This window comes from Chrysemys picta, chromosome 16 (genome assembly GCF_011386835.1).
Source record: "Chrysemys picta bellii isolate R12L10 chromosome 16, ASM1138683v2, whole genome shotgun sequence".
Taxonomy (NCBI): Eukaryota; Metazoa; Chordata; order Testudines; family Emydidae; genus Chrysemys; species Chrysemys picta.
Window position 1 is genome coordinate 3,594,964 of NC_088806.1, and position 26,983 is coordinate 3,621,946.

The 26,983-nt window shown below is 51.3% G+C and overlaps 1 protein-coding gene across 1 annotated transcript; it reads left to right on the forward strand.

Annotated features, from left to right (window-relative positions):
* Positions 1 to 380: 380 nt before the first annotated feature.
* LOC101934678 (hydroperoxide isomerase ALOXE3-like) lies at positions 381 to 25,504 on the forward strand. Its single transcript, XM_005314189.2, has 14 exons — positions 381 to 686; positions 6,426 to 6,630; positions 9,539 to 9,623; positions 9,802 to 9,924; positions 15,279 to 15,382; positions 15,837 to 16,009; positions 16,610 to 16,753; positions 17,339 to 17,542; positions 17,925 to 18,011; positions 20,123 to 20,292; positions 22,152 to 22,273; positions 22,732 to 22,832; positions 23,430 to 23,600; positions 24,161 to 25,504. The coding sequence occupies exons 1-14, from the start codon at positions 540 to 542 to the stop codon at positions 24,338 to 24,340; spliced, it is 2,016 nt and encodes a 671-aa protein (XP_005314246.2). The 5' UTR covers positions 381 to 539; the 3' UTR covers positions 24,341 to 25,504.
* Positions 25,505 to 26,983: the final 1,479 nt, after the last annotated feature.

Consider the following 26,983-nt stretch of genomic DNA (forward strand, 5'->3'; position numbering starts at 1 on the left):
GAGTTCAGGAAAACAAAGTTGTACAGTACCAGCAAACTGGATCTCTGGATGTTTTTCTACAATTAGCACAGACCTTGCAAACTGGCGGGCCTATTTCAATTAGCACAAACTCAGCAGGGTGAGAGAGCTGGCTGAGAGACATATTTCTTTCTAAGGGTCAGTCCAAATCCCGGGGTCTGCTGTGGAGTCACTCTTTCTTACATTTCCCATATCAGAAATATACCAGTTACCAATCTAGTCCAACACCTGGTTTGTCACCGCTTGTTTTATCACCCTGTGTGGGCAGAGGCCTCCTTAAGCATTCATTGGAAATGAAAATTAGCCAAGTCAGCCTCACCGCCCTTTGCCTGTGTCCAATCCCCAGTGCTGGGGGTGGCTGATCCATGGAAGAACTCACCACTCACATCACCAGCTGCTTAATGAGGGCAATATAAAAACCAGCAGCGGGGCAGGACTGGGAGATAACGGATCTCTGGCAAGGACGGCCAGCCAGACAAGGGAACCCTCTAGATACGCTCCTCTCTTCCTCACCAACTACGATGGACACCTACAAAGTCCGTGTTGCCACCGGGAACTTCCTGCTAGCTGGGACGTTCAGCTCCATCTCCATCACCCTGGTGGGGACCCATGAGGAGAGTGACAAGAAGCCCCTTGACAACTGGGGGAAGGACTTCAATCCCGAGGCGGTGAGTACTAGTAGAACGGAGCCAGGCTCTGTGGACAGAACCTCCCAGTAGAAAGTGTGTGGGGGGTCACCAATGCTCATGACTTGGGGCTGTTTGATCATCAATCCCCAGCTTCTGGAGTCATGGGGTTACGCTGGGCGACTCTGCGTTCATTTGAAAAAATATTGAATTTCTAGTCCCTTCGGTTGCGCAGAAAACCTGAACTAAGTGCAGCTTAAAAGATCTCCAAATGGTTGGTGTTTTTTTCTTAAATCTCCAGTGCCTGGAGTCACATGATTTTTACAGTAGACTGGCAGCTTTTATTATGAGAATGTTACTGTTCATGCTAGAGAGGAGAAAGGGGTGCAAATTTTCAACTCTAATTTTTTTTGTGGTGAAAAATTGGTATTTGGCACGACCTTTCACAAATTTGCACTGATTCCACTGAACTGTTTGAGTTCCAAAACAAAAAAATCAAAATGTTTCAGTCTTCTCATTTTCAAAATGAAAGTATTCAATTTTTCTAGGCAATGAGCATTTCTTTTATGTTTCATTTTGTTTAAAACATTAAAAAATGCTTGAAATCAAAACAAAACATTTTATTTCAGGTCGAATGAAATATTTTGTTCAACCTGAAATGATGTCCCCTGACTTTTTGATTGGCCAAAAATTTAATTTTTTCGGTTTGACCAGAAGTGAATTGTGCCCCCCAATTTTGTTGGAATTGCCAGAACTGAAAAATCCATTCTCTGTCTTCATTATACTGTATGGGGAGGATGGTCCAGTGGTTAAAGTAGTTGCCAGGGCTATGACAGATCCTGATTCTATTCCCTGTGCTACTGCAGTCTCACTGTCTGAAAGCCTTTCTGTGACTCAGTTTCCCCATTTATATAATGGGGATAACAGCACTGTACTACTTCACAAAAGTGCTGTGGGGGTAAATGTGTTAAAGATTCAAGGTGCCTCAAGACAGCAGTGATGGGTGCCAGACAGGTACCTAAAATAGACTAGCTGTAGAAATGCCTCAAAAATACAAAGCACACGGGTTACTGCTTTAATCTCATGATTTGTAAATCAAACTCATGATGGTTTGGGAGGGACGCTGAGGGATGGTGTATGTTGGGGGCTTTCCCTTCACCTCCTCCCCTGGTTCTTGCCACATGGACAGTAAGCAGAAGACCAGAAGTCCAAAGTGCAGGTAACATGATGTTTATTGGGGTTAGTTCCAAGCAAACATCCATCGCTCTACACGCTGGCAAAGTCTATTTCCCAGAGCTCTGTTCCCAGTTCTGATGCTGCAGAGCCCAGCCTGTGTCCCTGTTCCCCAATTTCCCCCCTCCTTCTTATCAGCCCCAAATATACCAGCCTTGCACACCCCTGGTTCCACCCCTTACAGTTTATGGTCATATTCCGTTTTGGAGAGGCGTGAGTCTGGGGTCTTCATCCTACCGCTTTTGTACCCCACGGGAGGGTGTAACGGCGCGGAGGACTCACCAGCTGCTGGTTGCTCTGGGGATTAGCTCAGTCCACCTCGGGAGCGCCCTCTGCAGGGGGTGCCCATTGTCTGCTCTACTCCACTATTTCAGACCTGCGTTGCTCCCCCACTCAGCAGAGTCCTCTACAGGACACTTCCTTGTGGGAGTGCCCACAACTTCTTCCTCACCTCCCTTCCAGGGGTTACGGCAGTCCTGTGGCTTGCACCCGCCTCAGGGGCCAACCACAACCCAAAGTGTAGCCCCTCACTTCAGGGCCAAGTTGCTATCTGTATCAGCCCTGCTCCTCCATGGCCAGGTGCAGTGCAAGGGGGGACCCAGACCGATCTGCTACTCTGGGTCCCTACCCAGGGACCCTCTAGCGGCAGCCTCCTTGCCCAGCCTAGCAGGTAACAGGCCAGAGCTCCCCCTCTGCTCCCCTGAGCCTGCCCAGCACTGCTCTATTTCTGGTGCTATCCCTGGGAGCTCGTCCTCCTCCCTTGCTTGTTGGGGAGAGACTCCCCTCCGCTCTGCTGGGCCGCTCCTTATATCTGCTCTGCCCCAGCAGCTGCCTCCCGTCCAGCTCCTATCAAGCCTCGCCCTAATTAGCTACAGGTTTCCACAGCTTCCCTGGCTGCTTCTGCCCCACCCCCTGCACCACTACAGAGGGGTAAGGAGTGAGGTTGTGTCCTGGGCAAAGCCAGGCTCTTCTCCGGCTTTTAGTGTGTTGTGTCCCTGACCCCCCCAGCCGCTCTTGTCCCTCCTAACTGGTTGCTTGATCTTGGCTGGAAAGAGGAGCCAGGCAGCCTCCCAGTGTATGCTCGTAGATTACACTCCCAGCACGCCCTGTAACATTTTAGTTCCACCTCTTATCAGCCCATCTGGCTGTGGGCACATGTAACACGCCGTGTCTTTGTCTTTCCTTCCCACATATTAGTATAAGGATAAAAAAGTCACACCCAAAAGTCTATTTCAGGCTGACAAACAAGCCTATATCCTCACACTCCACCCCCTTCTTTTTCTTTTCTTCTGGGATCCGCTGGCCCAGGTATCCCGGGAAAAGCCTAGGACATATGGCAACACATTTCCTGATAGGGCCAGGCATCAAGGTGGAATGTGCAGATGTTCCATTTGCCCCACTGCCCCCTGTGCCTGCACCTTCCCTTGTACGGACATCCATATTCCAATGAGTGTGCCAGATGCCCCATTATGGTGTGCCCGAGAGGTTGGGTCTGGCTTATCTGTCACACTGTGGCGGAGGGCCTCTTCCATGACAATTAGTGGTTGTACCTTGTGGGTCTGTGCTCCCCTTCACCACCACAGTAGACATTGCAAAATTAGCATACTTAACAACAGGCCAATAGCCATAATAATCCACAGTAACATCGGGAGCCCTGATCATTGTAATATAGTCCAACATCCAGGCCACCACCAGAACTGCTCCTCCTCCTCTGACAGGGTCAAGGTCTTTTAACACCATTCTGGAGTGTATGTTTTAAATCTGTCCGGTTGTTGGCAGTGGCAGCGAGCTGCTCCTGCAGGTATTGGATGCTTTGTCCATATTATGAGTCCACTAGATATTCACAGGCAAACGGGGTATTGTCCACACTGGCTTGAGCACTTACTATTCACTGCTACTAATTGGAAGAGTTTAGCAAGGTTGAGCAGAAGGATTAAGTAATTCAATAAGTCATTGTAATATCATCCAGATTTCCACCTGCTGCAATAAACAAGGGTTGTCTACCCATCCAAGTGCAGAAGTTGCTGTATTTCTTTGTGGAGTCACAGCCTGGTGTCTAAAGAGACAGAAGAGAAGCTGCCAAACTGGCATTGATATGTTTCACGGTAGGCCCTGTAAGCCAACACCCTGACTCACGATATGCATCTACTCGCTAGCACTAGATCTCACCGCAGCAGCGTTAAGTGCCATGCCAGCCCCGAGCTGCTGCCCCTTTGGGATGGCAGGCCTGGTGTATTGGTGAGTAGCCAGTGCCAGGGGTTGAAGATCACAGGGGGAAAATTTGCAGGGACCATAATGCCCGGGGGACAGGGCGGGCTAAGGGGGAGTGTCTAGAGCAAGACTCAAGGGGTTAGATAGCCAGGAGGTCGATCAGTATCGGAGACATCTGGGGCAATGCTTGGTGTTTTCATAGAGGGCTGGAAGATCTGGTACTTGGTGCCGGGTCAGTGGATTAGGTGGAGATCAGGTGAGGCAGTGGGGCAGGGCCAGGCGAAGCTGTGGGGCAGGGCCTGGTGAGGCAACAGGCATCGGTCTGTAACTCAGCCAGCTTCCTCTGGCTCTTGGGGTCTTTATATAGTCCGGGTACCCACAGAGAGCGTGGCCAGCCCAGCCCATCGGGGGCCTGGGCTGCAGCTGCCCCGGGGCTGCAGGTTCAAGGAGGGGCAGCAGCTCAGGAGGGCGCCCGAGGATCTGGAAGGCCGGGATTCAATACTGGGGACCTGGTGGGGCCCTGGGGAGTGGGGTGTGACGGGTTCGGTCACAGAGACCCCCTTGGGACTGTCACCTGACGTGCTGAAATTACCTCTGAGCCCATTTTCCCTGCCAGCTTGGTACTCCAGAACCCTGCCTTGTTGAGCCAGACACACCTGCCTGCTACAAACACAGACCCAGGTCTGAACCACGTCCCCCAAAGCTGCAGACTTAACTGAAAACAGCTCAGCAAGTGCTCCTGTCTCCAGCACCCAGACACCCAGCTCCCAATGGGATCCAAACCCCAAATAAATCCGTTTTATGCTGTATAAGCTTATGCAGGGTAAACTTATAAATTGTCCAGGCTCTGAGAGAGATGCACAGCTGTTTGCTCTCCCAGGTATCAAGCACTTACTCTGGGTTAGTTAATACACAAAAGTGATTTTATTAAGTATAAAAAGGAGGATTTAAGTGATTCCAAGTAATAACAGACAGAACAAATGGCAGGTTTCAGAGTAGCAGCTGTGTTAGTCTGTATCCGCAAAAAGAACAGGAGTACTTGTGGCACCTTAAATAAATTTGTTAGTCTCTAAGGTGCCACAGGTACTCCTGTTCTTTAGACAGAACAAAGTAAGTTACCAAGCAAAATAAAACAAAACACGCAAGTCTAAGCCTAATACATTAAGAAACTCCATACAGGTAAATCTCACCCTCTGAGATGTTCCAATAAGCTTCTTTCACAGATTAGACTCCTTCCTAGGCTGGCCCAATCCTTTCCCCTGGTACAGCCCTTGTTAGTTACAGTTCAGGTGGTAAGTCGAGGATTTATCATGACTGGTGGCCCCCTTTGTTCTCTTCCACCCCCTTTTATAGCTTTGGCCCAAGGTGGGAATCCTTTGTCTTTCTGGGTCTCCACCCCCCACCCCATACTCAATGGAAAAGCACTAGCTTAAAGATGGATTACAGTTCAGGTGACATGATCACATGTGACTGTCAGATTTCATTACCCACTTGCTCGCATACATGTATACAGGAAGAATTACGAGTAAACAGAGCCATTTACAACCAATTGTCCTGATTAATGGGAGCCATCAAGATTCCTAACCACCATTAATGACCCACACTTTGCATAATTACAATAGGACCTAAGAGTTATATTTCATATTCCTAGTTTCAGATACAAGAATGATACAGTCATACAAATAGGATGACCACACTCAGTAGATTATAAGCTTTGTAATGATACCCTACAAGAGACGTTTTGCATAAAGAATATTCCAGTTACACCATATCCACACTTACAAAAATATTTTTATAAAACATATGAAGTGCAAAGTCACACGGGGTGCACCTCTCATTAAACTGCAAGGCATGGATGGGGCAGGCTGGGCCCACGGTAGAGGGCTTGGATGGCCGGGGGGCAGGATATCAGCCTCTGCTTTAACTGAGGCCAAGCTTAGATGCACAGGGCTGCTCTGACCCGTTTCTGTCAGCTCTAAAACATGGTGGGCACCGCTTGAGGGCTCACAAAGGCTTTAAAGGGATTGTGCCCTTCTCCTATACATTGCTCGGCTATGCTGAGGTACCTCAAGCTGTAGTGAAACCGGAAAACCTTGGCCTCTACCTCCAGGCTAATGAAAGGCAGGTGCTGAGTAGAACAGTAGTTGCAACAGTGACCTCGCCAATCTGTGTTTCCTTGGAGACGTCCACACAGTGAAGGCACAGGAGGCTAACAAGTATTTTATTTGCAGGCGCGGGGCGGGAGAGAGATGCTGACGGTTCACCCAGAGTTGCTGGATTAATCCCTGAGTCACACCCTCATGCTGTGGTCTCCCCCTCCCCCCCCCCCCGTTGCAGGTGGAGGAGTTCAAGCTGTGCTGCGGGCGCTGGCTGGGGGACATCATCCTGGTGCGGCTCCACAAGGAGCCCTACTCCTTCTACCCCACCGACAACTGGTACTGCAGCTTCGTGGAGGTCATCTCCCCCCAGGGCCAGACCTACCGCTTCCCCTGCTACCAGTGGGTCGAGGGATACCGCACCCTGGAGCTGCGGGAGGGCAAAGGTAGGGGGCTGTTGGCTGGGGATAGGGCATGGGGGCCGGCCTGGTGCCGCTTGGGTTCATAGCTAGCTAGTTATCCTGGTACACACCCCTCTATCTATCCATCCCCATCAACACCCCTTTATCTTTCCATTCATCCCTATACACCCCCTTTATCTATCCATCCCCATCCACACCCCTCTATCTATCCATCCCCATTTACCCTCTCTATCTATCCATCCCTGTACACACCCCTACATCTATCCATCCCCATGCAAACCCATTAACCTATCCAACCCCATAAACTCTTTCTCTCTATCCTTCCCCCAAAACAGCCTTCTGTATATCCATCCCCGTACACCTCATCTATCTATCCATCCCCGTCCAATCCCCTCTATCTCTCCATCCATCCATCCCCGTCCACACCCCTCTACTTATTCATCCCCACACACCTCCTCTGTCTATTCATCCCCATACACCCCCTCTATCCATCCATCCACGTCCACACCCCCATCTATCAATTTCCATACATGCCCTCTATATATCCATCCCAGTACACGCCCCTCTGTCTATTCATCCCCCTACGTCCCTTCTATCTGTCCATCCCCGTATAAACACCTCTGTCTATCCATCACTGTACACACACCCCTATCTATCCATCCCCATACACCCCCTCTCTCTATCCATCCCTGTATAACTCCTCTATCTATCCATTCCCGTCTATACCCTTCTATTTATCCATCCCCGTACGCACCCTCACATCTATCCATCCCTGTACAGACCCCTACATCTATCAATCCCCATCCACACCCCTCTAGCTATCCATCCATCCCTTTATACCCCGTCTATCTATTCATCCCTACACACATCCCTTTATCTATCCATCCATCCACATACACCCCTCTATCAATCCCAATACACCCCCCTCTATCTATCCATCCACGTACACACACTTCTCTCTATCCTTTCCTGTTCACACCCCTCTGTCTCTACATCCCCGTCCACACCCCTCTGTCTCTACATCCCTGTCCACACCCCTCTGTCTCTACATCCCCATCCACAACCCTCTGTCTATCCCTCCCCATCCACATCAATCTATCCATCCATCCCCATACACCCTCTCTGTCTATCCATCTCCCTTTACACACCCCTCTTATTATCAATCCATCCTGTAGTGAGGCAGTGTGGCTCCCCGCCACCCCGGAGGGGGAAGAGCCCATCCAGAGGCCGGAGTGGGCGGAGCTAGGGAGCTCAGAACCCACCCCTCAGAGGGTCAGGCGGCGACCCGGAAGTATAAAGGCTTGTCCTCAGAGCTCAGTAAAGCCCCAGCTGCCGGATAGACCAGACGTCTCCAGCCTAGCTCGTGGCTGGGAAAACTCCGCAGCCCAAGGCGGCCACCAGGAGCTGCCGGGACTGCCCTGCGCCCGCTATCCGGAGGAGTGGTCGGACCTGCCGATCAATCCCTGCCCTGAAGAACCCATGGTTCTGGATCCCCCAGAGGCCGACACCAGGACCTCGGTAGGCCCTGAGGGGGAGTGTGGAAGTAGCCCGGGGGCAGCTGACCCCAGTCTGGCTGCAGCACTGCCAGAGCCTATGTTGGTGTGTTGGGGCCAGGATCCCCACTGACTAAGCAGCGGGTCTTCTGTCACTGCTAGGGCCCCGGGCTGAGACGCAATGGAGTGGGAGGGCCTGCGTCTCCCACTCTCCTAGGCCTTTGGAGGCTTGGAGCCTACTGTTTGTTGCCCCGCCCTGACTTAGGGCCTGGGCCTAATCCTGTTGCTTCCAGTTACAGCAAGGGCTGCTGAGGGAGACCCCACAGCTGGACTAATCCCCCCCCCAAGCTCAATGGGGTGTAGCGAGCCAGTGTGGCACCCCGCCACCCCGGAGAGGGTCGAGCCCCAGCAAACCCTTGTACAATCCCCATATACCCACTCTATTTATCCATCCCAGTTCACACCATTTATTTATCCATCCCTGTACACACCCTCTATCTATCCATCCCCATCCACCCCTACATCTATCCATCCCCCTACACACCCCTACATCTATCCATCCCCCTACACACCCCTACATCTATCCATCCCCCTACACACCCCATCTATCCATCCTCATACACAGCCCTCTATCTATCCATCAATACTCATACACCCCTGGTATTTATCCATCCCCATACACCCCCTCTATTTATCCATCCCTGTACACCTTTCTGTCTATCCAACCCTGTTCTCCCCCATCTATCCATCTGCACATACCTCCTCTTTCTATCCAACCCTGTACATACACCCCTATTTATCGAACCCGTACACACCTCTCTATCTATCCATCACTTTACACCCCCTCCATCTATCAATCCCGATACACCCCCTTTATCTATCTATCCCTGCACACATCCTTCTGCTATCCAACCTCGTATACACACCCATATCTATCGAACCCCGTATACACACCCATATCCATCCATCCCTGTGCACTTCCCTGCATCTATCCATCCCTGTACACACCCCCATCTTTTCATCCCCATACACACCCCCATCTATCCATCCCTGTATATACTCTTCTATCTATCCATCCCCGTACAACCCCTCTATCTATCCATCCCCGCACACAGCCTTACATTTATCCATCTCTGTACAACCCCCCATCTATCCATCCCGATACACCCCCTCTGTATATCCATCCCTGTACACACTCTTTTATCTATCCATTCATCCCCTTACATCCCCTCTATTTATCCATCCCCATATATCCCCTCTATCTATTCATTACCGTCCACACCCCTCTATCTATCCATCCCTGTATATTCCTCTAGCTATCTATCCACCCCCATACACCCACTAGATCGATCAATAGATTGGTCGATCTATCTCTCTATCTATCTATCCCATACACATCCCTGTCTCTCTCTCTCTCTGACGTTCTGTCTCTCCCCCAGGCCAGATGATTTGTAACGATGCCGATTCCCCATTGCTGCTGGAGCAGCGGCAGGCTGAGCTGAAGCACCGACGTGAGTGCTACAGGTGAGTGAGATCCTGATGGGAGTTGGGGGAGCTCCCTGTGGGTCAGGGCTGCGCAGGGTCCCGGGGATGGAGGTGGTGGTAGAAACCACAAGACAGGTAGGCCTGGGACTGCGGCTGAGTGATTGTCGGGGCAGCAGCAGGCCAGAGCTAATATCCCCTGAGGTCTCTCCCTGCCCAGGTGGAAGGAGTTCGCCCCTGGACTGCCCCAGTGCCTGGACGTGGACAACATCATTGATCTGGACTCTAACTCCACGTACTCCTTAACCAAGAGCACCAACTTCCTGCTGCGTGGGGTGACCGCGTGAGTGCTGCTTAACCATGGCCCAGGCCTGTTCCCAGTGCCTGCCTCTAGGCCTGCCACTAGAAACTAACCCCAACCCTGTACAGTAACCCTAACCCTGTACACAACCCTGTACACTAACCCTAACCCTGTACACAAACCTGTACACCAGGGGTCGGCAACCTTTCAGAAGTAGTGTGCCGAGTCTTCATTTAGTCATTCTAATTTAAGGTTTTGCATGCCAGGAATACATTAACGTTTTTAGAAGGTCTCTTTCTATAAGTTTATAATATATAACTAAACTATTGTTGTATGTAAAATAAAGAAGGTTTTTAGAATGTTTAAGAAGCTTCATTTAAAATTAAATTAAAATACAGAGCCGCCCTCCCCTTCTCCCCCCAGACTGGTGGCCAGGACCAAAGCAGTGTGAGTGCCACTGAAAATCAGCTGGTGTGCTGCTTTTGGCATGCGTGCCATAGGTTGCCTAGCCCTGCTGTACAGTAACCCTAACCCTGTACAGTAACCATGTTCAGCAATACTAACCTTGTACACTAACCCAACCCTGTACACTAACCCTAACCCCGTACACAACCCTATAGAGTAATCCTAACGCTGTACACTAACCCATCCCTATACACAACCCTATAAACTATCCCTAACCCTGTACACAACCCTGTACAGTAACCCTCTACACAACCCTTTACACTAAGCTAACCCTGTACACTAACCCTGTACAGTGACTCTAACCCTGTACACAACCCTAACCCTATTACCAACCCTGTATACTAACCCAAACCCTGTACACGATCCCTAACCTTATACACTACCCTGTACAGTAACCCTAATCCTGTACAGTAACCCTAACCCTGTACACTAACCCTGTACCCTATACACATCCCTATACACTAACCCTAACCCTATACACTAACCATAACCTATACATAAGAACATAAGAACGGACGTACTGGGTCAGACCAAAGGTCCATCTAGCCCAGTATCCTGTCTACCGACAGTGGCCAATGCCAGGTGCCCCAGAGGGAGTGGACCTAACAGGCAATGATCAAGTGATCTCTCTTCTGCCAGAAGGCTAGGGACACCATTCCTTACCCATCCTGGCTAATAACCATTAATGGACTTAACCACCATGAATTTATCCAGTTCTCTTTTAAACGCTGTTCTAGAACTGGCCTTCACAACCTCCTTAGGTTGACTGTGCGCTGTGTGAACAAGAACTTCCTTGTATTTGTTTTAAACCTGCTGCCTATTAATTTCATTTGGTGACCCCTAGTTCTTGTATTATGGGAATAAGTAAATAACTTTTCCTTCTCCACCTTCTCCACATCACTCATGATTTTATATACCTCTATCATATCCCCCCTTAGTCTCCTCTTTTCCAAGCTGAAGAGTCCTAGCCTCTTTAATCTCTCCTCATATGGGACCCGTTCCAAAACCCTAATAATTTTAGTTACGCTTTTCTGAACCTTTTCTAGTGCCAGTATATCTTTTTTGAGATGAAGAGACCACATCTGTAGGCAGTATTAGAGATGTGGGCGTACCATCAATTTATATAAGGGCAATAATATATTCTCAGTCTTATTCTTTATCCCCTTTTTAATGATTCCTAACATCCTGTTTGCTTTTTGGACTGCCTCTGCACACTGCGTGGACATCTTCAGAGAATATCCACAATGACTCCAAGATCTTTTTCCTGACTCGTTGTAGCTAAATTAGCCCCCATCATATTGTATGTATAGTTGGGGTTATCTTTTCCCATGTGAGAATTTACATTCTGAGAATTTACCATTAATTCCTACCCTTTGTTCCCTGTCTTTTAACCAGTTCTCAGTCCATGAAAGGACCTTCCCTTTTATCCCATGACAGCTTAATTTACATAAAAGCCTTTGGTGAGGGACCTTGTCAAAGGCTTTCTGGAAATCTAAGTACACTATGTCCACTGGATCCGCCTTGTCCACATGTTTGTTGACCCAATTGTATACACAATTCTATACAGTAACCCTAACCCAATAAACAACCCTACACTAACCATATCCCCATACAAAACACAATATAGTAACCCTAAGCCTGTACATTAATCATAACCCTATACACTAACCCTAACTCTATACTATAACACAGTAACTCCAATCTTTCATCAAGACCTCTCCCTTCCTCGAGCATGGGGTCAATGTGTGACTGCCAGCCCCCACAGCCCCGGTCATCCCCCAGAATTTGCTAGATCGCAGGCCCTGGTTCTCATGGGAGACTTTAATCACCCTGATATCTGCTGGGAGAGCAATACAGCGGTGCACAGGCAATCCAGGAAATTTTTGGATAGTGTAGGGGACAATTTCCTGGTGCAAGTGCTGGAGGAACCAACTAGGGGCAAAGCTTTTCTTGACCTGCTACTCACAAACAGAGAAGAACTAGTAGGGGAAGCAAAAGTGGATGGGAACCTGGGAGGCAGTGACCATGAGATGGTCGAGTTCAGGATCCTGACACAAGGAAGAAAGGAGAGCAGCAGAATACAGACCCTGGACTTCAGAAAAGCAGACTTTGACTCCCTCAGGGAACAGATGGGCAGGATCCCCTGGGAGAATAACATGAAGGGCAAAGGGTCCAGGAGAGCTGGCTGTATTTTAAAGAATCCTTATTGAGGTTGCAGGAACAAACCATCCCGATGTGTAGAAAGAATAGTAAATATGGCAGGCGACCAGCTTGGCTAAACAGTGAAATCCTTGCTGATCTTAAACGCAAAAAAGAAGCTTACAAGAAGTGGAAGATTGGACAAATGACCAGGGAGGAGTATAAAAATATTGCTCAGGTGTGCAGGAGTGAAATCAGGAAGGCCAAATCACACTTGGAGTTGCAGTTAGCAAGAGATGTTAAGAGTAACAAGAAGGGTTTCTTCAGGTATGTTAGCAACAAGAAGAAAATCAAGGAAAGTGTGGGCCCCTTACTGAATGAGGGAGGCAACCTAGTGACCGAGGATGTGGAAAAAGCTAATGTACTCAATGATTTTTTTGCCTCTGTCTTCACGAACATGGTCAGCTCCCAGACTGCTGCACTGGGCAGTACAGCATGGGGAGAAGGTGACCAACCCTCTGTGGAGAAAGAAGTGGTTCGGGACTATTTAGAAAAACTGGACGTGCACAAGTCCATGGGGCCGGATGTGCTGCATCCGAGGGTGCTAAAGGAGTTGGCGGGTGAGATTGCAGAGCCATTAGCCATTATTTTTGAAAACTCATGGCGATTGGGGGAGGTCCCAGATGACTGGAAAAAGGCTAATGTAGTGCCCATCTTTAAAAAAGGGAAGAACGAGGATCCGGGGAACTACAGGCCAGTCAGCCTCACCTCAGTCCCTGGAAAAATCATGGAGCAGGTCCTCAAGGAATCAATTCTGAAACATTTAGAGGAGAGGAAAGTGATCAGGAACAGTCAGCATGGATTCACGAAGGGGAAGTCGTGCCTGACTAACCTAATTGCCTTCTATGATGAGATAACTGGCTCTGTGGATGAGGGGAAAGCAGTGGATGTGTTATTCCTTGACTTTAGCAAAGCTTTTGATACGGTCTCCCACAGTATTCTTGCCGCCAAGTTAAAGAAGTATGGGCTGGATGAATGGACTGTAAGGTGGATAGAAAGCTGGCTAGATCGTCGGGCTCAACGGGTAGTGATCAATGGCTCCATGTCTAGTTGGCAGCCGGTTTCAAGCGGAGTGCCCCAAGGGTCGGTCCTGGGGCCGGTTTTGTTTAATATCTTTATTAATGATCTGGAGGATGGTGTGGACTGCACTCTCAGCAAGTTTGCAGATGACACTAAACTAGGAGGCGTGGTAGATACACTAGAGGGTAGGGATCGGATACAGAGGGACCTAGACAAATTAGAAGATTGGGCCGAAAAAAACCTGATGAGGTTCAACAAGGACAAGTGCAGAGTCCTGCACTTAGGACGGAAGAATCCCATGCACTGCTACAGACTAGGGACCGAATGGCTAGGTAGCAGTTCTGCAGAAAAGGACCTAGGGGTCACAGTGGACGAGAAGCTGGATATGAGTCAACAGTGTGCTCTTCTTGCCAAGAAGGCTAACGGCATTTTGGGCTGTATAAGTAGGGGCATTGCCAGCAGATCGAGGGACGTGATCGTTCCCCTTTATTCGACATTGGTGAGGCCTCATCTGGAATACTGTGTCCAGTTTTGGGCCCCACACTACAAGAAGGATGTGGAAAAATTGGAAAGAGTCCAGCGGAGGGCAACAAAAATGATTAGGGGTCTGGAGCACATGACTTATGAGGAGAGGCTGAGGGAACTGGGATTGTTTAGTCTCCAGAAGAGAAGAATGAGGGGGGATTTGATAGCAGCCTTCAACTACCTGAAGGGGGGTTCCAAAGAGGATGGAGCTCGGCTGTTCTCAGTGGTGGCAGACGACAGAACAAGGAGCAATGGTCTCAAGTTGCAGTGGGGGAGGTCCAGGTTGGATATCAGGAAAAACTATTTCACTAGGAGGGTGGTGAAACACTGGAATGCGTTACCTAGGGAGGTGGTGGAGTCTCCTTCCTTGGAGGTTTTTAAGGCCCGGCTTGACAAAGCCCTGGCTGGGATGATTTAGCTGGGAATTGGTCCTGCTTTGAGCAGGGGGTTGGACTAGATGACCTCTTGAGGTCCCTTCCAACTCTGATATTCTATGATTCTATGATTCCCAGAGACTAAACCCAAACCCTACCCCTAACCCTAACCCTGTACCTCTCCTTTCCCTAATCCTACCGTAACCCACATCCCATAATCGTCTCTTACTCTGCCTAGGCCCTATAGTCCTTCCCTAGCCCTAACCCAACCGTGTAGCCTAGTGCCTTTCCGTACCCTTAACTCTGACCCTTCAGCAAGACATCCACTTTCCTGTGGTGTGGGAGGCATATGTGTGTGCAGCCCAGACCCCAAGGCCCAGCCCCAGGGACTAACCACTAACCCTGCTCTATACCCTAACCCTTATCCCTAGCCCTACTCTATAACCTAACTCTATCTGTTCCCAGACACATCCATTCTCTCTCTCATTCTCTCCATCCCCACCGATCAATCTGTCTATCTATCCGTCCCCATACACCCCCTAATCCCATATTACTCACTCTAGTCCTTGTTGTAGGGGAGAAGAGCTTGAAAACCCAGGTGTAACCATTGCAGCCATGCTGCCTGAGTTTGACAAGAGCCTGAGCCCATCACTGCAACAGGGGGCAGCTGCCCCGAGCGTGGCTCCACTTTGCCACCAGTGCATCTTTGTGGGGAAGAAAGGGGGGCCCCATTTGTTATTGTCGGGGGCAGAAATGGCCATCCCCATCCCAAGCCCCCCCCGGGGGCTCTCACATGTCTCTCTGCCCCCCCAGGAAGGTGGAGCTGCGGCTGAAGGGTTTCCTGAGCTGCACCGACTCCTGGGTGAAGCTGGATGACATCAACAAGGTTTTCTGCTTCAACAAGACCCTGATCACAGGTGGGTGACCCCCCACTCCTCCGATTCCCACTCGCCTGGGCCCACAGGAGCCCCCACGCACAGACCACAGTGATAGGGATGAGTGTGATGCAAGTGGCTAGAGACAGCAGCACTGCTTGTGCCAGGCCTTGCACAGACCACCCAGACCATGCTCAGGAACCCCCTTGTGCCGGGCACTGCCCAGACCCCTTGACCACGCTCTGGGACCCCCTTGTGCTGGACACTGCTCAGACACTCCCCCAACTGGGGGCTTCATTGTGCCAGGTGCTGCCCAGACCCCCACTGAGATTGGACCTCCCTCATGCTGGACCATTAGCCTCGTTTTCCAGCTGGGGGAGGCCGTGGCCCCGAGAGACAACAAAAGCTGCCCCAGATGCCCAGGGCAGGACTCGAACCTGGCTCCCTTGAGTCCTGGCCCATCAACCTCGTGGTTGCCCTGCCTATGTCCCCCCAGAGTACGTGCAGGTGCACTGGCGAGAGGACACATTCTTCGGGTACCAGTTCCTGAACGGGGTCCACCCGGTGGTGATCCGGCGCTGCACAGAGCTCCCCTGCAACTTCCCCGTCATGCCAGCCATGGTGGCCTCCTTCCTGGGGGAAAGCACCAGCCTGCAGGATGAGCTGGAGGTAAGTGGGGCTCTGGGGACACCCCTGGGGGGACTAGGCTGCAGTCTCAGCTCTCGCTGCAGCTCCCTCCCCAGCATCGCTCCAGGCACAAGCAGCCATGGGTCAGAGCTGACTAGTGGGCCCTACTCCAGAGCCAGTGGCTGCGCTCACACTGGCCACTCGGCTCCAGAGTCTAGTCCCAGGGCAGTGCTGTGGGGAAGTTCACAGCATGGGGAGAGGGCACTGCTGCTGTGAAGCTCACAGAGCTGGGAGAGGGCACTGCTGCGGGGAAGCTCATGGCACTGGGAGAGGCATGGCTACGTGGAAGCTCACAACGCTGAGGGCACTGCTGTGGGGACTCTCTCAATGCTGGGAAAGGGCACTGCTACATGGAAGCTCACAGCGCTTGGAGAGAGCACTAGTGTGGGGAAGCTCACAGAACTGGGAGAGGGCACTGCTGTGGAGAAGCTCAGAGCATGGTGAGAGGGCACTGCTGTGGGGAAGCTCAGAGCACGGACACCCCAGCTTTCCCCCACGCCCTGGGGTCCCCGCTCTGAACCCCTGGAAGCGCTGGCTTCCACCAGCCCTCTCACTCTGCTCTGCTCTCCCTGTGCCTTGCAGAAGGGAAACATCTTCCTCGCTGACTATAAAATCCTGGAGGGCGTCCCGGCCAACACGATCAACGGCTACCAGCAGTACATCGCCGCGCCCCTCTGCCTGCTGCACCTACAGCCCTCCGGGGAGCTCGTCCCCATAGCCATTCAAGTAACAGTCCCTGGCACCCCCAAAAGCTGCCTGGTGGGACCCCCATGCAGCCCCGACTGCTACACAGTCCCAGGGCTGGCCATTGCCATCTAAAGGACCGGCCCACGGAGAGAACCCCGAAATCCTGGCTCCCAGTCCCCCTGCACTAACTGCCAGACCCCACTGCCCTCCCAGAGCTGGGGAGAGAACCCAGGAGTCCTAGCACTCAGCCCCCCTGCTGTAACCACTAGTCCTCCCCTTCTCTTCCCTTCCCTTCCCTCCCCTCCCCTCCCAGAGCCAGGGAGAGAAACCAGGAGTCCAGGCTCCCTAATCCCCCCACACCCTTCTGTGCATGCATGCATGTGCCCAGCTGTGTGAGTATGCACACCCCAGCTGTATGTGTGGGCCCAGTTATGCATGTGTGCACACACCCCAGCTCTGTGTCTCCTCTTTCTAACACTGGATTTGTGACACCGTCATGTCCCCTCATCCTGGCAGCTGGGTTCCAGCCCCTGGGCTCCCCTGGGGGAAGCAGCAGGATTCACACACTTGGTTTGTGCCAATCCATCCTCCCACCCATCCTGGGCCTCTCCCCCTCCCCCGCAGCTCAGCCAGTGTCCAGGCCCCAACAGCCCCATCTTCCTGCCCAGCGATTCCGAGTGGGACTGGATCCTGGCCAAGACCTGGGTGCGCTACGCTGACGTCCTGGTGCACGAAGCCGTGAGCCACCTGCTGCTCACTCACCTGATCAACGAGGCCTTCGTCCTGGCCACCCTGCGTCAGCTGCCCATGTGCCACCCGCTCTTCAAGGTGAGAGAGGGGAAGGCCACCCTCCCAGAGGGGACAGGGCCAATAGGCACCCCCGGGGCCAGCTGTGCCCAGATGTGTGGGAGAGAAGAGCCCTGCAGGGGAAGCATGCCAGATGTTCCCCACTGCCGGCATCCAGCTGTGCCCAGCTGCACATGCGTGTGCCTGGCAGGTGCTTGTGCCAGGCTGGGCGTGGCCCACGCTCGCCACATTCTACCCATCATGGTCCAGCACCCTCCTGACCTCATGGATGAAGGGGGAGAAGGAGCCGCTGCTGATTTCTTGGAGGGGCTGTGTCCTTGCCCCCCGGATATATGCAGGGCTGGGGCTTGGGGGTGGCTCCCTACTTGCCCTCACCCATCCCTGTGTCTCTTCCCCTCCCTAGCTGCTGCTGCCCCACACCCGCTACACGCTGCACATCAACGTCGTGGCCAGGACCCAGCTACTCGGACGCAGAGGGAACCTTGAAAGAGTGAGAGGACACCACAGTCAGGGGCACTGGACCCCGCTGCCCTCCCAGGGCGGGGGCGAGAACCCAGGAGTCCTGGCTCCCAGCCCCCCCGCTTTAACCACTAGGCCCCCACTCCTGTCCCAGAGCTGGGAAGACAATCCAGGAGTCCTGGCTCCCAGCCCCTTCTTCTCTAACCATTAGACCCCACTCGCCTCCCATAGCTGGGGACAGAACCCAGGAGTCCTGGCTCCCTGCTCCTCCAGCTCTAACCACTAGCCCCCATTCCCCTCCCAGAGCCACATACTTGGGAGTACCGGGCTCACCTGGAACCACTGAAGCTCTCTTCCCATATTGTCTCTCCATGAAAACTGCATCGGGAACCTCCTGGAGAGCAGGTACTTCGGGCCAGCCTCCATCTCAGTTAGTCCCGGTGTTTGCACCATATGGCTCTGCTTTCAGCTCATTGGAACTGTTAGCAATTAACTTCCAGAACTCCTGGAGGACGGGTGAGGTCCCAGCAGGCTGGAGAAGGGCAAACATGACATCTGTCTTTGAAAAGAAGAACAAAGAGGACCCAGGGAATTATAAACCAGTCTGTCTAACTGGAAGATACTGGATCAAATTATTAAACAATCAATATGTTCCCATAGGGTTAGAAGGAATGGCCCATATGGATTTGTCAAGATCAAATCATCCCTAACCAACCTAATTTCCTTCTTGGACAGTGTTGCTGGCCTTGTGACTGGGGAGAAGCAGTAAATGTGATATATCTTCATTTTAGTCTTTTGACACATCCCACGTGCCAACTAGGGAAATTTGGGCTGGATGGAATTACTATGGGTGGTTGAAAGACCAGACACCAAGAATGGTTCTCAATGGTCCGCTGTCAAACAGGGAATCTAGTGGGGTCCCACAAGAGGTCAGGCCCGGTACGGCACTATTCAATATTGTCATGAATGACTTGGATAACAGAGTGGAGACTTTGTTGATAAAATTTATGCTGACACCAAGCCAGGAGGGGTTGCAAGCACTTCAACGGGCAGGATTAGAACTCAAAGCCACTGCCACAGCTCCAAAAATTGGGCTGAAATTGACAAGCTGAAATTTAGTGAAGACACGTGCAAAGTGCACCACCAAGGAAGGAAAACTCCAATGCTCAACTGCACAATGGGACATAACTGGCTGCCGGGGGCGGGGGTGGGGTCGTACTGCTCAAAAGGATCTGGGAGTTATAGTGGAATATAAGACAACAATGCAACACATTTGGAAAAAAGGCTAATATTATTCTAGGCTGTATTAACAGGAGTGTCATGTGTCATTGTCTGGCCCTGATGATACCTCAGCTAGAGAAGTGTGTGTGTGTGTGTGTGTGTGTGAGAGAGAGAGAGAGAGAGAGAGAGAGACAGACAGACAGACAGACAGACACTTTGGAAAGAAGTGGCCAAATTGGAGAGAGTCTGGAAAAGAGGAACAAACATGATAAAAGGTTTAGAAACCCTGATCTATGAAGCCAGGTTAAAAAAAAAACTGGGCACATTTAGTCCTGAGAGAAGAAGACTGAGAGGAGGGACCTGATAGTCTTCAAATATGTTACAAAGAGGACGATGATCAATTGTTATCTGGTCCTGCTGAAGGCAGAAGAAGAAGTAATGGGATTAATCTTCAACAAGGGAGATTTAGGTTAGATATTAGGAAAAGCTTTCTCTCTCTAAAGATAAAAAGCACAGGAGTACTTGTGGCAGCTTAGAGACTAACAAATTTATTTGAGCATCAGCGAAATTTGTTAGTCTCTAAGGTGCCACAAGTACTCCTGTTCTTTTGCAGATACAGACTAACATGGCTGCTACTCTGAAACATCTCTAAAAATAATTAACTCTGGAGCAAGTATAGAGGTTGTGGAATTTCCAGCATTGGAGGTTTCTAAGAACTGGTTGGACATACACCGGAGGTTGTGAGTGATCGGTCATTTTTGGGGTACAATGCAAAGCGAAACATAGGGGAGGCATATTTGTCATGGGGCGTATTGTCAGTTGTCTCATTGCGCTGAAATAGATCGTGGCGGTATTTCATTCTAACCTGCTCCGGGCCCGGTGGCTCAGAGGTTGAAGGCTCTGTCTCTGGTTCCTTCCCAGAGTATGGGCTCGGGGATTGAGGGGACGAAGGTGCTGATGGCCAAGGGCATGTCCTGCCTCTCCTATGCCTCCCTCTGCTTCCCTGATGATATCCAAGAGCGCGGGGTTGACTGCATTCCCAATTACTACTACAGGGATGATGGGTTGAAGATCTGGTTGGCCATTGAGAGGTAAGGAGCAGGAGCCGGGGCAGAGGGTGGCGATGAAGGAGATGGCATGTGGAAAATTCCCACCAGCTCAGAGTTGCTTAGAACACGGCTTTCCTGCCACATAAAGAATTCTGAGTTTAAAAAAAAACTGTAATTCCCCAAAAGGCACTTTTTCAAAGACACTGCCCCCCCACACCCAGCTAGATTGCATGAATGCTCCTTGAACCACTAATGAATCACACAGAGAAGGGCACCAGCCAATTCTCGCCAGCCTTGCACACCAGAACTATACCATCTTGCCCTAATCAGAAGCCTGGCCAGTTTCAGTTTATTATCCAGTCCGCCCCTCCCTCAATGCGGAGAGGACATGCACCAGTCTTTGTACCTGAGCTGAGATTTCCTGAGCACTTCAACCAAACCAAATTGTTTTAGGTAAAATATAAAACAGATTTATTAACTACAGAAAGATCTAGATTTTTTAGTGATTATACGTGGCAGGCATAAGTGGTTAGAGATAGTTACCAAAGAAAATAAAAGGTAAGCGCACAGTCTAAATCATAAACCTTATTACCTAGGCAGCATTTACATCAAGCAATTTTCTCATCCCACTGGATGTTACAGTTCTTAATACACAGGCTTCTCCCAGAAGCCTGGGACCAGTTTCCTCAGTTAAAGTTTTTGTCTTCCTGGTGGGCTTTGCTGAGTCATCGGGTTGAGCAATCCCTCTGGTGGTCTTGTGCAACTGAGTCAGAGAGTGGAACAGTCCCCATTGTGTGGTGCTTGGGCAGCCCTCATTGAAGTGTAAATCCCTTGATTACAACTCCCTGCTTATTCATGATCGTTGAACACTCTCCTGGGTGGGGGGAAGTTCTTTGTATGTCACTAGCAAATTTACAGCATATTTCAGTGACAACCACCCAGCAAAATCTCATAACTTCATACGCACTAGCGATATACATATTTGGAAAGAACAAGGGGTTTCAGAAGATCATGACCTTTCATATGATATTGTACATGGCATGCTTTGTATGAAATATGACAACTATATATGAATGACACATATGGTTTTTACAGGGAGCTATTTTGAGGTACAGTGTGTCACAGATTCTATTCCTGATACCTGGAGGTTCCCTGGTAACAAGGCAGTGTGGTGCCAACGGGCAGCTTTGGGCACTGAAAAATTAATCCTACCACAATGGAAAACTCAACCCCCATCAAACATTGATGCCTGGCTGGGCGATCTGGCTGATCACTCAGCTAACGAATGGCTGGCATTCCGGAGAAAGGGAATGCCCGAAAAATTCAAAGCAATTTGGGCTGACTTATTAGAGGTCTATTATTAATGTATACCCTGAAGATAGATATGTCACATCCCCTCCCCTGCCTTTATCCAAACCCCCGTTACTTACTTTGTGTGGTAGATTGGTTGGCTTTGGAAAAATGAATGAAAACTGGTAAATACGCAAAAATGGAGAGGAAAAGTCAAACTTTTGGGAATTTTGCCCAAAACCAAATTCCTGGAAAAGGTCTCGTTGGGGGTGAATGGAAACACTTGGTTTCAGTCAAGCCAAGATGTTTTGTGTCAATGGCAACTTTTGTTTAACATATTAACTTCCAGAAGAGCAAGCCCAATTTGAAATGGAAAGTTAAACTCTGCCTCGGATGAGATCTAGGATCACCTGGAGTTCAGGCCAGAGGCTTAGCCACCAGGTCATGCTCCCACAGCTAGGAATGGGTGAAGTGGAGGGGACGCTAGGTACCGGCAAGGGTCTGTGGTAGCACTGGGCTGTTTGCAGATGCTGGCTGACTGATGCTAGTGAACTGGGGAGTGATGAGGCCTGCATTGCTCCACCAAGATGACACATCTCTTCTCTTTCCAGCTTCGTCTCCGGCATCATCAGACACTATTACCGCAGCGATGCCCATGTCCTGGCCGACTGCGAGCTGCAGGCCTGGGCAGACGAGATCTTCCATGAAGGCTTCCTGGGGAATGAGGCGTCCGGTAGGGGCCATGTGAACCCAGAGCTCTGCAGCCGTTGGTCACTGGGCTCCATGCAGGGTCACTGGGGGGCATCTCCAGACTTCATGACAGTCAGCCAGATCCCAGCTGGTGTCAATGGGTTTCTCTCCATTGGAGTCAATGGGGCCAGATCCCAGCAGTTGTCCATGGGCGTCATGACCCCCAGACGGGGAGCAAGGTGTCTGACCCTGGAGGGACAGGGTGGCCTGGGTCACAGTGGTGGGATGGGACTGTGGGGTGACTGGGAACATCCCTGCTGTGATAACAGGCAGGGTGGGGAGATGGCACATGGCTGAGCTGAGGCCCAGAGCAGGGGAGCGACTCTCCAGGGGAGGCTCCAGCAGAGGGAGGCATCAGACTGGCTCTAGGGGTCCCAGCTCAAGGCCACGGAGCAGGGCAGCGCCGGGCCAGGTCTGTGACGCCTGTTCTGCATCCCGCAGGCTTCCCCTCATCCCTGCAGAGCATCCCTGAGCTCATCAAGTACCTGACCATGTGGATCTACTGCTGCTCGGCCCGGCACGCTGCCCTCAACAACGGGCAGGTAGGGAGAGGCCAGCCTGGGCACTTGGGGACTCATTCCCTGACCCCTACTGGGATCTGGGGTCAAGCCACAGACACACCACCCTGCACCCCACACGGGGCCGAGGGGTCCAGCCACCGACATCCCCGCACCTCACACGGGGCCCTGGGGTCCAGCCACCAACACCCCCACCCTGCCCCCACCCCAATGACACCTCACTCTCCAGGACCCTGCTCTAGCAGCCAATCCCCGACCCAGCACCCAACCCCAGTGAGACCCAGGACACCTCAGGACTGTGCCCCAGCCCCCCAGGACCCTCCCCCATTGCCACACTCAGCACCCCAACCCCCATCTTGACTTTCCTAACTGTTCCCCGTGGGAGACATTCTGACCAAGCCCCGGGTGCCCAGGTCTCTTGGTTGAGCCAGACCTTCCCTGTGCTGGTGCCTCCTGGGCAGGATGATGAGGGAATCCCCAGCTGGGCTCTGAGGAGTCCCTGTCAGGGCAGGGGGGAATCCCTGTCTGGGCTAGGCCAGTCCCCGTCTGGGCTGCGGGATCCCTTGCTGGGCTTGGGGGGTCCCCGGCTCCTCTGACTGTGGGGGTCTCTCTGGCCCGCAGTACGAGCTCGGAGCTTGGATGCCCAACTTCCCGGGATCCATGAGGAACCCCCCACCCCAGGCCAAAGGCACCACCTCCCTGGAGAACTACCTGGACACCATTCCGGAGGTCAACAGCACCAGCATTGCCATCTACACCCTATGGGTCCTCTGCTGCGAACCGGGGGACTCGGTGAGCACACGGGAGCTAGGGGGCGCTGTGGGCCAGGGAGCAGGGTGCGAGCAGCAGGGGCACTTTCCCTGGCAGGCAGGGCTGTCCCCAGGGTGGCACTAGGGGATGCTGTGCTGAAGGGAGTGGGGGCGGGGCTTAGCAGGGGGCACTCTCCCCTGGCAGGCCTGGCCCCAGAGTGGTGCTAGGGGGCACTGGGCTGTGGCTGGGGGTGTCCCTTTAATGAGCTGTTCAGCTGAGTTCTTCCCCCCGTTGTGGTGACAATAAAGGACCCGCTGACATTTCACATGAGCCAGGGCATGAACCCAGGTGTCTCGGCCCAGCTGCACTTTGGGGGATTCCGTTCAAACACCCATAAATTCCACCGTGTTGTTTCAACCGGCTGCAGGATTCTCCTTCCCTCCCTGGCCTGAACTCTTCCCAGTGTTGCTACACAGCTGTTAAACACCTGCCCCATTCTCTAGGGCATGTGAGGGATCCTGGCCCTAGAGGTGGCTGCATCTCAGCCCCGGGCAATGGAGCCCTTCCGTGCTGTCTCTCACCGCTCTCCTGTTCCTTTGCAGAGATCCCTGGGCACATACCCTGATGAGCACTTCATAGAGGAGGAGCCCAAGCAGCTGATCGCAGCCTTCCAGGGGCGCCTGGCCCAGATCTCGCAGGAGATTCAAGAGAGGAACAAATCCCTGCCCATCCCCTACCGCTACCTGGATCCCCACCATATCGAGAACAGCACGTCCATCTGAGCCCGACCGGCGAGCCCCAGGGACGGGCCCCATGCAGCTGCTGGCAACTCTGTCCCTGAGATCCTGTCCTGGGTGCAATAAACCACAGACTGGTTCCACTCTGAATGGCTGATTCTGTCTAGTGGGGTACAGCACGGGGGGCTGGGAGCCAGGACTCCTGGGTTCTCTCCCTGGCTCTGGGAGGGGAGTGGGGTTTAGTGGTTAGGGCAGGGGAGTTGTGACGTTACTCATGTAACCGTATAGATCATTGTTACAACTACTGTTATATATTTGCAGCAAATGTTGTACAAAGGTTGTCATGTAAGGTGTCTATGAAAAGGTAATGGTTTGCTGATTAAGATTATGCTATCTGTATGCATGCATCATTTTTTTAGTTGAAGTTATGAATATTGGCTATGTACTTGTATATCAATGTGTTTTAATTCTGAAGTAGCCTTGGTAAAGCATTTGGTCAGCTTCTTGAGAAAGGAATTTGCAAGTTAAGTGCCCAGTCAAGAAACACTTAACTGACAATGGACCTTGGAAGACTCCAATCCACATAAGAAGCCTTCCTGGGGACGTTCAAGATAGTATGTGGGCAATGGCTGCCGTCTGTAAAGAACTGAGTCATGCATGGACATGTGATTTGCTCATGTGATGTCAAACTCCATTTTGCTGTAATTTTCCACAGTAAGAACAAAGAGGTGTCCTTACACCTGGAAGAGACTATAAAAGGCAGCTGCCTCATCTCCATCTTGTCTTCAATCCTGCTTCATTCCTCTGGAGGGACTTTGCTACAAACTGAAGCTTTGAACAGAGGACTGAATGACCCATCCTGCTGTGGATATACTCCAGAGACTTGATTTGAACGTGCAGTTTAATCCATCACTGCTACAAGCCTGAACCAAGAACTTTGCCATTAGTGTATGTAATTGATTTCTTTAACCAGTTTTTGCTCTCCTCTGTATTTCTTTCTTTTATGAATAGAATCTAAAGGTTTAAAGGAGTGGCAACAGCGTGATTTGTGGGTAAGATCTGATTTGTATATTGACCTGAGTCTGGGGCTCGGTCCTTTGGGATAGGAAGAAATTTTTTTCTTTTACTGGGGTATTGGTTTTCATAACCATTCGTCCCCATAACGAGTGGCACTGGTGGGGATACTGGGAAACTGGAGTGTCTAAGGGAATTGCTTGTGTGACTTGTGGTCAGCCAGTGGGGTAAAACCAAAGTCTTCTCTGTTTGGCTGGTTTGGTTTGCCTTATTATTAAAGGAACCCCAGCCTTGGGCTGCAACTGCCCTGCTTTAAGCAATTTGTCCTGAATTGACACTCTCAGAAGTGTCCCACCAGAACCAGCAGCGTTACAGGGACTGGTGGTTAGAGCCAGGGGGGGCTGGGAGCCAGGACTCCTGGGTTCTCTCCCCAGCTCTGGGAGAGGAGCAGGGGTCTGTTTGTTTCTCCTTGATGAAAACCCGCCCCCTTGGTTCACTCTACTTCCCTGTAAAACAACTGCCCTCCCCTCCTCCCTTTGATCACTGCTTGCAGAGGCAATAAAGTCATTGTTGTTTCAAATTCTTGCATTCTTTATTAATTCATCACACAAATAGGGGATAACTGCCAAGGTAGCCCGGGAGGGGTGGGGGAGGAAGAGGGAAGGACAAGGCGACACTGCACTTCACAACTTATTGAAGGCCAGCCTTCTGTTGCTTGGGAAGTCTTCTGGGGTGGAGTGGTTGGGTACCCGGAGCCCCCCTCCCCACGTTCTTGGGCATCTGGGTGAGGAGGCAATGGAACTTGCGGAGGAGGGCGGTCGGTTACACCTGGGCTGAAGCGGCGGTCTCAGCTCCTGCTGCCTTTCCTGCAGCTCAACCATACGCCAGAGCATATCAGTATGATCCTCCAGTAGCCTCAGCTGCATGAGCTCAGAGAACATTTAATCGCAAGTGTTTTTTTTTTCCGCCGTCTTATCTGCGCTAGCCTCTGTGACGGAGATGATAGGGGGAGTGTTGAAATATTTGCAGCTGTGAAAGGAAAAAAAAAGGGAGAGTAGTATTTAAAAAGACACATTTTAGAGTACAAGGTCACATTTTGTCTCTTATATTGAAGACCTGCCAGTTTGGTGTGAGAGATCACACACACAGAGCCGGGCAACAGAATTCGGCTTGCAGGCAGCCATGGTAATCCACAGTCTTTTGGCTTCTTTAAGTCTTCAGGGCAAATTAATAATTAAAAACACTTGCTTTTAAACCATGTATTATATTTACAAAGGTACACTCACCAGAGGTCCCTTCTCCACATTCAAGGTCTGGGAGCCCGCCTTGGGAGGGTGATAAACAGTTCCTGGCTGTCGGGGAGCATGGTTTCTCCGCTTGCTTGCTGTGTGCTATCTTCAACCTCCTCCTCATCATCATCATCCTCATCCCGCAAATCCTTATCCCTGTTGCGTGAAACTCCCCCCTTGCAGGAGTCTCCGAACAGGAGTGGGGGCACCCCCTTGAATTGCATTCAGCTCATCATAGAAGCGGCATGTCTGGGGGTCTGACCTGGAGCGGCCATTTGCCTCTTTGGTTTTTTGGTAGGCTTGCCTCAGCTCCTTAAGTTTCATGCAGCACTGCTGCGGGTCCCTGTTACAGCCTCTATCCTTCATACCCTTGGAGATTTTTCAA

Bases quoted from the DNA above. Each gene is read 5' to 3' on its own strand.
- LOC101934678 (XM_005314189.2), top strand. From the start codon at position 540: ATGGACACCTACAAAGTCCGTGTTGCCACCGGGAACTTCCTGCTAGCT. The intron at 20,293-22,151 runs GTAAGGAGCAGG...TTCTCTTTCCAG, and splicing joins ATCTGGTTGGCCATTGAGAG to CTTCGTCTCCGGCATCATCA. The intron at 22,833-23,429 runs GTAGGGAGAGGC...TCTGGCCCGCAG, and splicing joins CTGCCCTCAACAACGGGCAG to TACGAGCTCGGAGCTTGGAT.